At 42.5% G+C, this 15870-nt stretch overlaps 1 protein-coding gene across 1 annotated transcript in view; it reads left to right on the forward strand.

Annotated features, from left to right (window-relative positions):
• Positions 1-524: 524 nt before the first annotated feature.
• Positions 525-15870, forward strand: part of NPNT (nephronectin) — an 82971-nt gene continuing 67625 nt past the window's right edge. The window contains exons 1-5 of the mRNA XM_047092273.1: positions 525-595; positions 714-900; positions 1008-1346; positions 1413-1549; positions 2802-2902. Coding sequence (XP_046948229.1) covers positions 525-595; positions 714-900; positions 1008-1346; positions 1413-1549; positions 2802-2902 — 835 coding nt within the window. The remainder of the gene's footprint in view (positions 596-713; positions 901-1007; positions 1347-1412; positions 1550-2801; positions 2903-15870) is intronic.

Genomic DNA, 15870 nt, shown 5'->3' on the forward strand with positions numbered 1-15870 from the left:
CCGCGAAGCGCGCACCTTCGCCCCGGGTCCTTTCCCTCCCCGGCTCACCCTTCCCTGCGGAGCGCCCTGCGTTCCCTCGCCCAGGCCGGGCTTGCAACTTTCCTCGCAGCCTGGCGCCTGCCCCACTTGGCTGGCCCTCAACAGACGCTGCTTCCCTCAGCGCTCCAGCTCCCGAGCTTTCCGCGGAGGGGCCAGCGCCCACACCCCCGGCCCCGGCCTGGGAGGGCGGTGAGGAGGGCGCACGCGCCCACCCCCACCCCCCTCCGCCCCCTGCGCCCCTCCCCGCGGGCGGCGCAGCTCCCCCTGCAGCACCTCCCCTCGCGGGGAGGGAGCCAGAGGGGGCTCCGGGCGCCGCGCCGCAGACCTGCTCCGGCTGCTCGCCGCGCCGCTCTCTTCCGACAGCTGCAGCAGTCGCCGCGGCGCCCGCAGCTCCTCCCTGGAGCCGAGGGGACGAGCGCGCCTCTCCTCCGCTCCCAGCACCCCCAACCTGTTCCCCGCGCGCAGCGGTGCATTCGCCGCCCGACATGGATTTCCTCCTGGCTCTGGTGCTCGGCTCCTCGCTCTACCTGCAGGCGGCTGCCGAGTTCGACGTGAGGTGGGTTGGGCCCCGGGGCGCCCTCTTCTCCTCCTTCCTGCGCTAATTTCGCGCGCGCGGTGCTGGGGTTCCCTCTCCCCGCCCGGCTGCGAGGTCAGAGAGGAGTCTACCCGGCCAGAAGTTGGGCCACCGCACGGCGTCGGCAGGAGGAGAGCCGTCGAACCGCTCTCCAGACCGGTGGCTGCCCGAGGCCGGGGAGGGTGACCCCTTCGAGTCCCGGAACCCAGCCGCGGCTCCCAGCTCCCGGCTCGGGAATCAGGGCTAGGGAAGGAGGAAGGCTGGAGCCCGGCCCCGGGGCTCGGAGGGCGCGGGCTAGCTCCTAAGCCGAGGTGATGCGCAGGACACCTTTGGTCAGGAAACTCTGGCTCGTGATTTAGATTTCCCTACGACCCTTCCGCGGGGAAACTTCCAGGTGCGCGGGCCAGATCCCGGCCTGAAGCTGTCAGAGCCGCTCACACAAAGGGTAGGGGCAAGGAAGCGATTGGGCTTCCAGGGAGGACCCGTTTGCCTCCGCACTTGGCTTGCTTGCGGGAGGAGGACTCGAAATAAGGACGGAAAGGCGGGGAGCGCTACGTGTGTGTTTGTGTATGTGTACGCACGCACACACCGCTCACGAGACCTCGGGCGAGCCGGGCTGCAGCGTGCTCTGACAGGTTCCAACAACCCCCGGCTCCGTCGCCGCTGTCACTCAGCCGCTCCCCTCGCGGCTGCGCGCGGCGCTCTCTGCCCGCCGCGGGATCCGCTCTGGCGGGTGTGTGTGTTTGTGTCTGTCGGTCAGGAGGGCGTGCTTGGTTATCCCACCTCCTTGCAATTGTAGACCAGACCCGCCCCGAACGCCGAGCGCTGCGGCCGGTGCACAAACCAGGCTGGAGCAGCCGGGAGAGATTTTAACCTGGGTCACACCGCCATCCAGTCTTCCTCTTTCAGAGACCCCCCCCGCCCTAACCCCTCCAGGTAGCCTTCTGAGCAGCCCCAAAGACAGCCGCACCTGTTTTCCTTGTAATCTTGGAACGAATCAATTCCACGATTGATTGGCTTTCTTGTACCTGGAGGGGAACAGGAACCGAGGAGAACCAGTGGAGCGCTTAGAAGAGAGCTACCGCTTGTTTACCACCTGGTTGGAGGAAATAGAAAGTTCGAGGTTATTTTGTGCTTTGTGCTGGCGGGCGTAAGGGGAGATAAAAGAAACGGGAATTGAAAAGATTAGGAGTGTTTAAGAAAATGTGGGTAGCGGCCAGAGGCTGTTTTATTTTATTAAAGCAATTCTTTGCCCACGTGTTGTGCATTTCTGGCACGCACACATTTGCAATAAGAAATACATCACACGGTTTTGCGTTAAGATTTTTAAGGTAGCTTTAAGTTTAAAACAGCCAATTAAAATATTAAGTCTGTGGGAGTAAAAAGTCAGGTGTGAATCTAAAAGAAACGATTTACCAAAGAAGGTGTCAAAGTGGAACCTGGTGGATAAATTCGTATCCTTGAAATTGAATACTTTTAGTCCTTATTTACATTAATGAGGAAGATAACAGGGATTGTTGATGCAGGAAAATTTCAAACCACAGGGACACTTGAGATGTTAGCTACACTTTAAACTCTTCCAGGTTTTATTTAGACTTCTTTTTCTAATACTTCTTTATTTTCTGGGAACATTTTCTGCCAAAGAGTCCTATCTCGAAAAGAGATCTCTTTCATTTGATTCTGAGGACTCCCATCTTTCTGCCCCTTCCCACATCTCCTTTCCAAGGCAGAAAATGTAAGGCAGATTTTTTTTTTCTTTCTGCTTTGACATGTCATATTATTTAATACTTTTCAGTTTATGATAAATCAGTCAAAACTGGTTTTCCCCCAAATAACAGGTGTGGGTCTTTGAGGAATCTGTTTTATTTCAAGCTTCAGAAACCACCCTGTGAGTGTCAGCCTTGAGAATTCTTGGTTTTAGCTGATGCTATTTCCATATTACAAAGGATCTTCCCCTCCCTTTCACCGTGCTCCTGTGTGTAGTACATATGTTTAACTGTCTGAAATTTGGAACTAGATCACAGCAGAACTATTTTCCTGAGTTTTATCCTTAAATTTCTGCCGGCAGGAGGGAGTTCATAGTAGATTGTTGGGTGTGATTTAAATTCTTTTTTAAAAGTAATACCAGAGGAAATAATTTTTACTTTCAAAAGTATCTTTATTTATTTTGAATCTTTTTGTTTGGTAGGTGGCCCAGGCAAATAGTGTCATCCATTGGCCTGTGTCGTTATGGTGGGAGGATTGACTGCTGCTGGGGCTGGGCCCGCCGGTCCTGGGGACAGTGTCAGCGTGAGTATCCTCTCTGGGAACTTCAGCTCCCTATGGGGTGCAGCTTTCCACCATTATTCATGGCTTCACTCTGCACATCAGTGGGCTCATTACTGAGCAAGACTTGGTGGTGTGGTTCTGACACGGGAGTTTTCAGTTCGTGACTCCTTATCTTGCCTCTTTCAACCGGAGCCAGCTGTACGTAGCAAGGGGCCAGCTTTGTCAGTCACAGAAGAGCCACCTATGATGCTTTAGCATTTGTCCCCAGTATCCCCAGCTCCTGTTTTCTCATCAGGCTTTTTCTTTTCTGTGCTCCAGACTCTGAGATGGAGGTAAGATAATGAGTCTAGACTGTATTTACACTAAACAGTCTCTGAACCTTATAGCACTAATATAATCCTTACCATACCTGTTGTGGAAGGTAGCCTATTTGTAAAGCCTTTTTTTTTTTTTTTGAAGTTAGATTGTATTGACTATTCTAAATAGACCACCCACTGTAATCAAATAACACCTCTGAAATAGCATAGTTTTTATTTTCTGTAAGTAATCAACATCATGGAATAAGTGCCACATCAGAGTACTGATTTTTTTACCTTTTCCATGGATTTTTTAATAGTAGAAATGAGAACCACATCATGGAAGTTTGAGAAATTGGTTCCCAGCAACTGTATTGGGATCTCAAAATTGTATTCTGTTCCCCTACAAGAAACTCTGCAAATGATCAAGTAAATTTCTGGGCATCTGTCATGTCTGGTGGGATGATGGGAACACAGTTGGATTCCTCATATCCAGTGCTCACGAGAAAGGAGCTTAGAGGAATAGAGAAGTGAAATGAGGAAGGCTGGAGCCAGACAGGGCAGAGCCCTACAGATGTGTTGGCCATGGGAGGAATAAATTTAAATTCAGGGAAGCTAGGTGTTCCCACAGCTATGTCCATCTTTGAGAATTGTGCATGATATCTGCCCTTAACTTTGCGAAGAAGGAGGGAGAGTAATATTAACAGGTTGACATCTCTGGTTGGAGATGGAAAGGTAAAAGGGGACTAAGGTTTTTCTGTTACCTGCAAGGCGCTGGGCTAGACTTTTTGCACTGTTGGGCCATTGCGTCTTTTAATTAAGGGAGATGATGGTAACTCCAGTTTCCAGTAAACAAAAGAACTAGGCAAAGCTGCTGTGCCTGACAGGTTAGTTCTTTTTAAGTTTTTAAACATTTATTCATTTTTGAGAGACAGAGCATGAGTGGGTTTGGGTGGGGGGGGGGAGTGCAGAGAGAGAGGGAGACACAGAATCTGAAGCAGGCTTCAGGCTCTGAGCTGTCAGCACAGAGCCCGACATGGGGCTTGAACTCATGAACCGCGAGATCATGCATGACCTGAGCTGAAGTCGGATGCTTAACAGACTGAGCCACCCAGGTGCCTCTCCACTGGTTAGTTGTTTTTAAGGGAAGATGGTCAAAAAGAAGAATGGTGCCTGGTGGAATAGTCTTCTGCCCATTATACCACAGTGTCAAGAAGCATTTGCACAGCTAGAGGCCACAGGTGTGGAAATTGAAGAGCAATCCGCTTTTGATAATCAAAGGGTGAAGAGAGGATGGGCTCAACACACATACCACACCGTGCCCAAATAAAAAACATGAGTAGTTTCTTTGCGGGAATGGAGGTAATTTCCCCCTTTGCTGCCTTAATTGTCAGGATTATTAAAGTGCTTTGGGGTGTGCAGGGTCCCCCAGCCCTACGGAGGGCAAGGCTGTTCTGGCAGAGTGCCCCGAGCAAAGTGGAGCGCACTGTCCCTGCAGACAGAGTGCCAGAGTGGACAGCCGGCAGAGGCGGAGGAGTCCATGCGCACTCTGCCAGATGTGCTAAAGGAATTCCAAGGAGAAAATTCCTCTGTGTCTTAGAGGTTCATCAACCGTGGAGTTCCCCGGAAAGAGCTTCTAAGAGCTGTTTTGCCTTTTTACATGTAGTTACGTTTTCTCTAGTATACACCAGCTTGGTGATTCTGAATTTAAATGAACGTAAAGACCTTGCACAGTTTCAGTGGCATTACCGAATGTAAACATCCAACATCCGAGGAAGTTCCTAGCAGAGTATTTTTCCCAGCAGAAATGAGCCACCATTTTATTATTTTCTATACCGTCGTTTTGTTTCTAATAGAGTGTAAAGTGGTGAAGTGTAGCATTTGATATATTTATCTTTCTTCCTGTTCCTTGAGAATCTGCGGAAGCTGCTACAATGACATGAGTCAATTATTGAAATGATAATGTTATAAAAATGTATAGATCCTGCACAAATCACAGCTTACCTTAACGGAGAATTGGTGGAAGTTTGAGAGGCAGCATAATGGAGGGGAACATGGACTCTGGAGCCAGACTGCCTGGGTTTAAATTTCAATTCCACTGCTTATTAGCTGTGTGACCTTGAGCAAGTGATTCGACCTCTCTGTGTTTGAGTACAACACCTCATAGCACCATACCTGAGGTGTAAATGAGTTATTTGTAAAGCACATAAAACAATTCCTGGCACAGAGTAAATACTATGTATGTGTTCGATGAAAGTAAAGAAGTATAAAGTAATACGGCTATTCAAACAGTTTTGTGGGATGGGACACACCCATGCTATCAGATTCTTTGTTTTCTAGGCATGATAAATGTATTTTTGCATTTATACTGCCAAAATTTAAAAAATGATTCTAAGATTCTCAGTGATACAATAAAATAAAAAGCCTTTAAATTAAAAAGGGCCAGATGGATCTTTACCATTAATATTATAGATGGCAAACTTGTAAAAAAAAAAAAAAAACAAAAACAAAACAACAACAAAAAAACAAATTCAAAGATGGATGTTTCCTTGTGTAAGTTTTGTTTTTCCAGAATCCCAGATGGTCCAAATGTCTGTTGTCAGCTTAGAGTTCCCCCCATCTTTGTTTTGCTATAAACAGGTGGAGGAATGTGGGGGCCAGAGGTCAGCTCAAAGTAGGAAGAAGAGCACCAAAGAGAGGCTTGCTGGGGACAAACAGAAAGCTCCTGATTAGTTTTTAAAGGAAACTTTTAATTTAAAAGAATTAAATGTTTTTGTCACTACATTTATTCAAGGAAAAAAATGCCTTGCTGTTCTTTAAACACTTACACTTGTAGGTAATGGATTACCTGCAAAACTTCCAGAGAGCTTCTGGGAAATTTACTGTGAAAAATGTTTTTGCCTTTCTGATCCTTCGATAATTTTAGAGTTCTTACCCATGAGGACCGTTCTCCTTTCCTTATCCAAGGTCCCCTGGTTCTTGTGTTTCTGAATGATTCAGTTAGGAATTTTCCTTCAAATTAGCACAGCAAAGCAAAAGGAAACTATTCTTGCCTAGACACAGAACCTCCAGATTTATCCCTTAGAAGATGTGTAGAAGTGGGGGGAAGCCATGCCCTCATTATGTTTCTTATCAGCTCTCACGGTCTAGTTCGGTGACCCTTTGGTGTTTAATCCACTTGGTTGAGCATATGTAAGCCATTTTGACTCTATTCATGTGAGTCAAATATATGTATTTACATAGAACATGCTGCTTTTCATGTTCACTTGCTACTTTCCTTTACATGGGCTTGTTTGGAGAGGCCAGTTGACTTTGCAGGGTGCTAGTGTTGCTCAGCCTCTGCCCCAGGTCACGGCGTCTAGCCACCAAGCCTCCGTCAGGCAGACTTCTCATCCTTCCCGCAGGGACTGAGGAAGGAAGGATGCTACCCAGATAGGCAGAGGAGCTGTCTTCCTGCTTCCTGCCCGTGCCACCTGACATTCTATCCCAACGTTCCTGCCTGGCTGTGGAAAGTAAGACCTAGTCCAGAAACAGGCAGATTGTGTTTTCATAGTCCTTTTAGAGGGCATACCCTTGCCTTCTCTCTATCCTTTGATTCTTTGTTTTATATTCTTTTAAAGAAGTTTTTATTTAACTTCCAGTTAGTTAACATACAGTGTAATATTTCAGGTGTACAATATAGTTATTCAACACTTCCATACAGTACCTGGTGCTCATCACGACTGGTGCCCTCTTTAATCCCCATCATCTATGTAACCTATCCCTCCACCTACCTCCGTTCTTGACTCTTAAACAGGTATGTACATACTGAGAATTCAAAACTTGACTTCTAATTGTCTTGGGCTTTATCTTCATCGACTATTGATTGTGACTCTTTATGGTAAAGGGAAATTTTCTTAATCACAACACACTGATAGTTCTATATGTATAGCACACAGTACCTTAATTAGATTTGTCACAAAATACTTGTTTCTTGTTCTGTAATTAATCTATTCCTTTACGTTCCCATCATATTAATGGTATACTTCGTTTTAGTGATTTCAACAATTTCTCCTGACAAGTGGAGATTTCTGTACAAAAGATTTCTCAGGGGCTGTGTATTTTATTTAAAACAACCGCGTATGCTGTGGAACCAGCTCTTAACTGAAAGCACCAGATGGTTTGGGACACTAGAGTGTCTCTGACTTTTATACCTGGTTAGCTAGTTAACTTTTCTCAGCTGCAGTCTTTTTATTTTACAAGTAGATTTCTCAGATGCGTTGCAGCTCTGAACTCCATCCGAGAGCTTCCTTAAGGCAGAAAGAGTGTGGAGGTTCTAAATATTGTATTTCTACGTGGTTGTCTTTTGGTTTACTTTACTTAGACATTTGGTTGTATACGTAGCTATGACAGTAGTGTTTCCGTCGAAAGCATTCTTTAGAGGTGTGAAGAAAAATCCAAAATACAAGTTCTGTGTTTCGACAAAGATCGTCAGTTTCTGAGTTCTTTGGCGGTCACTGAGCATTTTGTGGTTTCTGAAGGAAATTACGTGAATTCGGGTGGTTTTGTATCATTTTTCCTTAAAACGAGGCAAAATGCAGATGTTCTGTTATGTTTTTTCTGAAGGTTTTTGGAACAATATAAAACCTATACCTAGAGGTTGACTTTATTAGTTCTAAACCTCATTTCTTCCCACCTCCTCCCTGAGGTTAGCAAAGGCTGAAACTGTACAATTGTCCTGGAAAGTGAAACTTTTGAATTCTTATCAACGTTAAATAAATTTATAGGCTAGTGTGACATAGGGACCGAGAAACAGTAATTTATTCTGAAACTATTTTGGAGTTGTCAAATAATTTTGCTGGATAATATATATTACTGGCTAAGGATTGTGGACCACCGGAAGGACTGAAGAGCAAATTGTTAAATTGTTTCTGTACTTCAAATGAAAAGGTTATTAGTTTTAGTAGAGATTTTGATTTAGTCAGTGAAACATTTAGATTTCATATTTCATTTGTTACTTGTATCTAGATTGAGAAACTTGAAATGGAACGTGATTTATTGATTTTTGTTCCCTATACTGGTTTCCTGTCCTCAGTCACATAATTATATAGATTACACCTTTCTTTGATTATTGAGATTTTGAACATTTTTCTTTGAAATAATCAAGAGTGAATGAGAAATACTGGAATTGGCTTTGAAGGTCACACATAGTGCTCCCCCAAAGAGAGGTTATTCCTAGTGAGTGCCTTTCCATGTTTAGTCAACAGCGATAGCAACCTCCATTGAATGTGAGAGATAAACCTTTTTATGCTCATACAGTCATATGTGCAGGAGAAACTGGGAGTCTCAGGTGGGAGCTGTGTTGAAAATGGCCGGCAGGTCCTGGGTCCAGTTTAATGGAGCTGGGCACACTTCACTATTTTAAAGTTGTTAGCGTCCTTCTCTATTTTGGGGGTGGGTATGCATATGTTTGGTTCTTTGCTTTTGGGTTTTTTGGGGGTTGTTTTGTTTTGTTTTTGTGGTAGGAGTAAAAGCAATTCAGTGGGCAATCTTATAACTACTTTTCAGCACGAAACCCGCATCTCCAAATCCTCAGGAAGTGGAGTTTTTAAGATTATTCAACTACCACTTTCCGTGAAAAGGTTATTTAAGAACACCATGTACTTTGAGGAACTTCAAGTGGTCTTGGAATGCAGATTCCAGACTAAAATCAGTGTTGAAGAAGTTTGACCTTTTCAAACAGGTAGTTTTTGAGTATGTAGAGTCTTGAAAGTTAAGTTTCCCAGAAATGACTTTGTTTTTTCATTCTCTTCTGATCTTTATATAATACTTTTAAGATTTACTGATTCCCTAAGATCCCTTCATAGAGTTAATCTGGAAAGGCCTTAACCTTTATGGATTGGAAATGTTAGTGCTTCACAAGCTGGGACATCAGGCCACGTAAAGGGAAGCACTCTCGTCGCTGCACAGTCAGCTGCTTCAGAGTGCATGTACACATCCACACTGGTACCAAGGAGGCACTTCTGGCCCCAGAAACAACACTGTGTTTCTGCTTGAGAACTTGTGGATAAGCTTTGAAAAATACAGGTGTTTTCCTCCCTCATTCCCTGTTACAGCAAATGTGATAGCATTTTTGAAGGGTGCATTTTATCTGTAGAATTCAGGCTGTATGCATTTTGAGTCCTTTGAATGAGCTGAATGCTTTTAAAGCGATAATCCAGTGATGTTGAGGGAGTCCATGCAGCATCCCTTGGTGAGTAATGGAAGATATCTATCACAGGGGCTGGGCCTTCATCATGCTGAAGATGAAAGGGAGGGAGAGGAAGGTTCTGACAGCCTAATCCTCATTACTCCCCCTTCCTTCCTCACCACCACACATAGATATTGCCACCCCTTTCCCACCAGTTTGATGCAGGTTAAAATGTTTTCCCCATCAATCTTCTAAAAATATTTATTTTGTCAGAGAAAATGCACTTATTTTTTTTCATATATCCCTCCTCAAGAGCAATGAATATTATCAGCTTTTTGTGTACCTTTCAGAAAGATTTTACATACTTATGGACAAATTCCTATATCTTCTCTACCCCATCTCTTTTGTCCAAATGAAAGGCATGCTGTATACATTGTTCTGCACCTTGCTTCTTTCCCTTAACAATATATCTTGGAAAGCTTTCTTTATTATCAGTATATGAAGAGCCTGGTCACTTTTTTTTTAAATGGATTTGTAATACTCTATTACATGGCTGTATCATAATTTATTAATCAGTTTCTTCTTGATGGACATTTGTGTTGATTCTAATCTTTTACTAATATAATTCTAAAATAAGTAACCTTGAATATACAGTGAAGAAATATTGTTTTGGATGTGTCCTAGTATTTTCTACATATGCGTTTGTAGTTTTGACTAATTGATCAAAGGTTTCTTACATGGTAGTTAGTAGGTGATGGAAAAGACTGGATTGCACTGCTGACTTAAGGCTCTGGTAATTCTGTATCCAGAACCTGATATGTTGCTTGATTCTAGGCTACTCTGATCCCTGCTCTTTCCCTCCAAAACCCCTCTGATAAGTCAGTGAAGGACGCTTTGTCCCCCCCTTTTCATCTGTTTCTTCTTCACCAGAGGCAACTGTCTGATATTGTGAAGATGGAGTGAGGTTTGTCTGTTTGCCAGGATTTCCACCAGGATTTAAAAGTGACTTTAAAACCATAGAGGTGTAACTTTTCTATTAGTTATTCTAACCTTTATCTTAATTGTAAACTTAAATCATTTTATTTTAAAAATTAAATGCATGCCTAAGTCAAATATTAAAAGACTCAAAGACAGGGAGAGGGTAGTGAAAGTAAGCCTTTCTAACTTCCTTATTTTTCTGACACCTAGTTCCAACCCCCAGGAACTGTTTCTTAGTGACATTTGCAGAGATTTCTAAGCAATTGCAAAATTATCTTTGTTCATAAATTGATAACACAAAATAGGATTATTCTCTATCTTCTTTTCTCATATATTGCATTTTGGAGATCAGTCCTTATCAGTTCATGTAAGCATGACTCATTCTTTTTTTTTTTTTTTTAATTTTTTTTTTAACGTTTATTTATTTTTGAGACAGAGAGAGACAGCGCATGAACGGGGGAGGGGCAGAGAGAGAGGGAGACACAGAATCTGAAACAGGCTCCAGGCTCTGAGCGGTCAGCACAGAGCCCGACGCGGGGCTCGAACTCACGGACCGCGAGATCGTGACCTGAGCCGAAGTCGGACGCTTAACCGACCAAGCCACCCAGGCACCCCCCATGACTCATTCTTTTAAATGGTTGTACAGTTTACCATTATATGGCTGTAACTAATTAACTTAAAAATCCCTATCTATGCACATTTAGGTGATTTTCAGTATTTTGGTTTTATGAAATGTGTTGCAGTCAGTATCTTTACATATGCATCATCACTGTTACATACATTTAGATGTGGGAGAGTTACAGGGACATCCTACTCTTATGTAAGTACAGTAATCGAAGAACTCTCATTTTACTTTTATAAATTATCTGATAAAAATATGTAACTTAAAGGAGATTCAATCATGCATAATATTACACAGTGGAAACCTTCCTTTTAGCCACTTCTTATTTTTGATTCCTTAGAAGAGAGTTTAAAAATAATAGAATTGGTTTCTTTGTTTCTATTTGTTTATGTTCTACCTTGTTTGGGGAAGGATATGAAGATGGCTTCCAGGAATGCATGCAATAGAAAAACAGAATTAACAAGGGCTAGGGGAAGGAAAAAAAGGATACAGTAAAAGATAAGTTGTTGGGAGGAGAGTTATTATTAAAATATAGATATGTAAGACTTGGGTCCTAAATATGTCTTCTAATTTGGCTCTTAGCTTCCGGTAGCCAAAGGAAAAAGAAAAGTGTTATTTTCATACAATTCATGATGTTTGTTACAGGATAATTAGACGAGTTATTTGGGGGAAATTACGGCTTTTCCCACATGTAAACTTTCATGTGGTCCCTCACAGAGCAGTAGTGAATGGTGGAGTGGAAGGGGCCACAGCAACATTTCTGTCCTGAAGGGAGAGGGAGAGGGAGGGAGAGGGAGGGAGAGGGAGAGGAGGGAGAGCCTGGCGCAGGGCTTGATCTCAGGAACCTGGAGATCAGATAGCTGAACTGCTGAAATCAAGAGGTGGAGTCAGACTCTCAACTGACTGATCCACCCGGGTGCACCTGGTGGTGGTTTTACAAAGCTATTTCCTAGAAGATCCTCTGATCTAAGATGAGGACTTTACTCTAATTTTTTTTTTAATGTTTTCATTTATTTTTGAAGGAGAGAGAGGGGGAGACACAGAATCCGAAGCAGGCTCCAGGCTTTGAGCTGTCAGCACAGAGCCCAATGCGGGGCTCAAACCCACAAACTGTGAGATCATGACCTGAGCCAAAGTCAGACGCTCAACCGACTGAGCCACTCAGACGCCCCGAGAACTTTAAAAGCGCAGTTCATGGGAAGTTTAAGAAGCATTATCTACATATTTAGTTTCTGATGGCTCAGTCCAGCCCAGAATAGCGTGATTTGTGAAGTCTTTAGGACTTTTAGGACAATTCCAGGTTAGAAAAGACAGTTTGAAGTTAGGATCTCTCTCAGTGTGCTGAAGTTTGCTGTATTATCAAAGTCTATTCCATACTGCTTGCTTGTTTGCTGGCTTGCTCTCTCTCTCCCCTTCCTTCCTTCCTTCCTTCCTTCCTTCCTTCCTTCCTTCCTTCCTTCCTTCCTTCCTTCCTTCCTATTTTAAAGATCAGTCAACAGTTTATAGAGTTGGTATCCAGAGGCATTGTAAATGGAGTGCAGATAGATGTCTTCTATTAACCAGTATAGAGGGGTTCTGCAAATAAGTCAGTGGAAGAATTTTTTTTTTTTTATCAATTTTGTATGAGTTACTTTTGTATTCATTGGATATCAGCACAAAAGCTCATCAACATTTTGCTATGGCTTAATTCATTTCTAAGCAATTATGGGCTGGGATAAAAGATGAGGCACAAACATTGCCTCCAGGCATCATTTATCCTACATGAGCTGTTAAATGAAATAGGGCCAGTGAACCCAGGAACATCAAACTCCTTGACCAGTACTCATTTCCCCAAAGCTCCTGATTGTTGCAGATGTTCAAAGGAGCCAAAATGACCCTTAGTTTTTATCCCAGTTTCCCTGGATCTCATGAAGGGCTGCTATAAGTAAGTCACTTAGGCCTGAATAGACTCAAAGCGGAATCTGTGGTAAGTACTCTTCATGTTCCTAACCAGACTCAAACTTGACTCCTTTTCACTGGGGTGTGAGGAAGAACTGATTCTCCTGCAGTCCTCAAGCCCCAGGGGACAATGGAGCCTAGAACCCTAGTGCACACAGGTCCTCAGAGAATCTCTCTCTCTCAAAGGAAGATAGCTCAGTGTGTGGCTTAAGAGGGCACCAATCAGTCAGTACCCCATCTCCTCAGGAGAAGCAGAGAAAGGAGCTTTGAATGCCTTTCCTCAGAGGTCAATACCAACCAAGACTCTAACCTGAGAATGGTTACCTGTGTCAGTCAACCTAGAAGGGAGCTAAGAAGTTTACATTGCTTGGGCCAAGACCTTCTCTTTTTTTTAATGGGAACAAGTAAATGATCGGTTCTCAAAAATCATACAATGCAGCCAAAATAATGTGGCTTGAAAACATTTCAAAGTGATATCAGTCACTACAACCATAGAAAAATATCAGTAGCATAGGCCTAATGTGATTGACGGTGCGTCCTTGGGGATCTATCAGGGCAAATTAGTTGCAAAATGTATACCTAGTTACTAAAAATTGATTTGTTACTAACTATAGAGTTCAGTTAAATAATACCAAATTAAAGAAATTTTCCATTTTAACACTCTATAGCTTTTAACTTTTCTGATTTCATCACTTAATTAATAGTAGTGCATAATTAGATAATTATGGTCATAATAGAATTTCTAATAAAATTACTAATAAAGCCAGCATAAAGGAATGCATTAACATTGAAGCCCAGATAGGATAAAGTTTTATTATGTGTGGTAAAAGAGTGACAGATATTTATGTGTTCTTTCAATTTTCTTTCATAGATTTCTTAAGAATTTTAGTATAACTTAGTCTGATGAAACAATGTTAAGTGAACTTGTTACTGTGGAGGGGAAATTTATCAATAGGCCAGGCAGTTTCTTAGCTTTAGAATATAGTAGTTGACTTTGGGGAAAAAAATTTTTTTTCTAGTTATATTTTATTAGAAACCCTCATTTTCTGCCGTACATTGATTGAAAGCTGGAGAGATCTCCTTGGTAGGTACTAGGTGTCAGGAGAGAGTCAATTTGCCACTAGTTACTTGCATGTGGATAATCTAGAGTCAGTTAAATTTTATTTTTTTTAAAAGTTCGTTTGTTTTTAGAGAGAACACATGCTCCTGTGGCGAGTGCATGCAGGAGACGGACAGAGAGAGAGGGAGAGAGAGTCTGAAGGAGGCTCTGCACTGTCAGGGTCAAGCCCAATGAACCCATGAGATCATTACCTGAGTTGAAGTCAAGAGTTGGATGCCCAACTGACTGAGCCCCCCAGGTGCACCTAGAGTCAATTAAATTTTCAAACTGAACATTTCATTTGGTCAGTACCTTTTTAACCTTTCTGTAGATTAATGATATAAATTCTCCAGAACTGATGTGTTTTCCTAAAGTAGCATCATCAGATCACAAGATTAGGGTTGCCTTTTGTACGTATTATTGATTTCTGGTGAAATTTTAGGAAATATGTCATGGTTTAAATTTGCACTGATGTACACAAAGGAAGAAACAATTGGAAATTTCTGGATTTATGCTTACTTTGCCAAAAACAATGTTTCTTTCCCAAAAATCTTTAGCCTTATTTTCTAGAGTTCTTTTCTTAGAGTTCTCAAATTCAGTTTCTAAGAGAGATCCCTAAATGGTCAAAGGTATGTGTTGTGACATTTATGGAAATTACCTCCGTAGACCGACATCCAAATATAAGCTTCCTGCCACCCAAAATATTTTTCTAAAGCCTTTGGTACCTCCTGTTTTATTTCAGTGTTAAAATTTGTAGGTACTTAGTCAAATGTTTGCATGCCCACAAATAGCAAATAGGTAAACACAAATTGTAGCTCTTACCTTATTGTGTTTTTTTTTTCTTTTTTAACATGCATGGGTGCTTAGAGTTGATTTTATATACACTTACTATGGTAATAGCTTCTAATGGATAAATCGTCCCATGTTCAATATGGTTACATAAAGATTTCATGGTGTTTCACATAGATAATGGCGGTTTAAGGTCTTTTGTCCCTTGGATTGAGTTTTAAAATCATCGATGAATTAAAAGATTCATCGTATCTTAGTGTCTGTGTATAGTCAAGAACTAAGACATTCCCATGTATAGTTTCTTTTCCCAACTAAGGCAGAAAAAAAATTTTTTGAAACAATTGGGGGAGTTGGGGGAAAACTATAAAGAAATGATTTGTAGCTTTGTTAAATGTTCTGTTCTCTAATCTTCTGTTGGATTCTGATGAATTCTGTAGCTCTAAGACTTACAAAGTAGTGGGCTGAAAGTTGGGATCATCCAAATTACTCAAAATACACTGTTCATGGGATCTGTTGTCCTGGGTATTGATGCTTTAAATGTCCAGTGTTGGATTGTTGTCTATGAATAGAGTTTGCCAGGCTAATATATAAATTTTTTTGACAATGAGAAATGTAGTGTGAAATTTAAGGTTACGTTGTAGAGAAGTTTTTAGATTTACTACTTTTTCTAGCTGCAGATTAGGGTTGAGAGGTAGAAGTGCAGTGTCAGGGAGGACCGTTTCCTTTCTTTTTTTTTAATTTTTTTTTTCAACGTTTTATTTATTTTTGGGACAGAAAGAGACAGAGCATGAACGGGGGAGGGGCAGAGAGAGAGGGAGACACAGAATCGGAAACAGGCTCCAGGCTCTGAGCCATCAGCCCAGAGCCCGACGCGGGGCTCGAACCCACGGACCGCGAGATCGTGACCTGGCTGAAGTCGGACGCTTAACCGACTGCGCCACCCAGGCGCCCCAAGGACCGTTTCCTTTCATGCATGTACCTGGCACTTGTCACCTGTAAAATGTGCATATGTCATGCTGTGCTCTTTGCTTAAGAGGCTGTGCGACTCCTGTCTGGAGCATGTGGTAATTTTATCAGTCTTAGTCTGGGACATTTCAT

This window comes from Lynx rufus, unplaced genomic scaffold (assembly GCF_022079265.1).
Source record: "Lynx rufus isolate CCGP_SWC_20201006 ecotype Redwood Valley unplaced genomic scaffold, mLynRuf1.p SCAF_3, whole genome shotgun sequence".
Taxonomy (NCBI): Eukaryota; Metazoa; Chordata; class Mammalia; order Carnivora; family Felidae; genus Lynx; species Lynx rufus.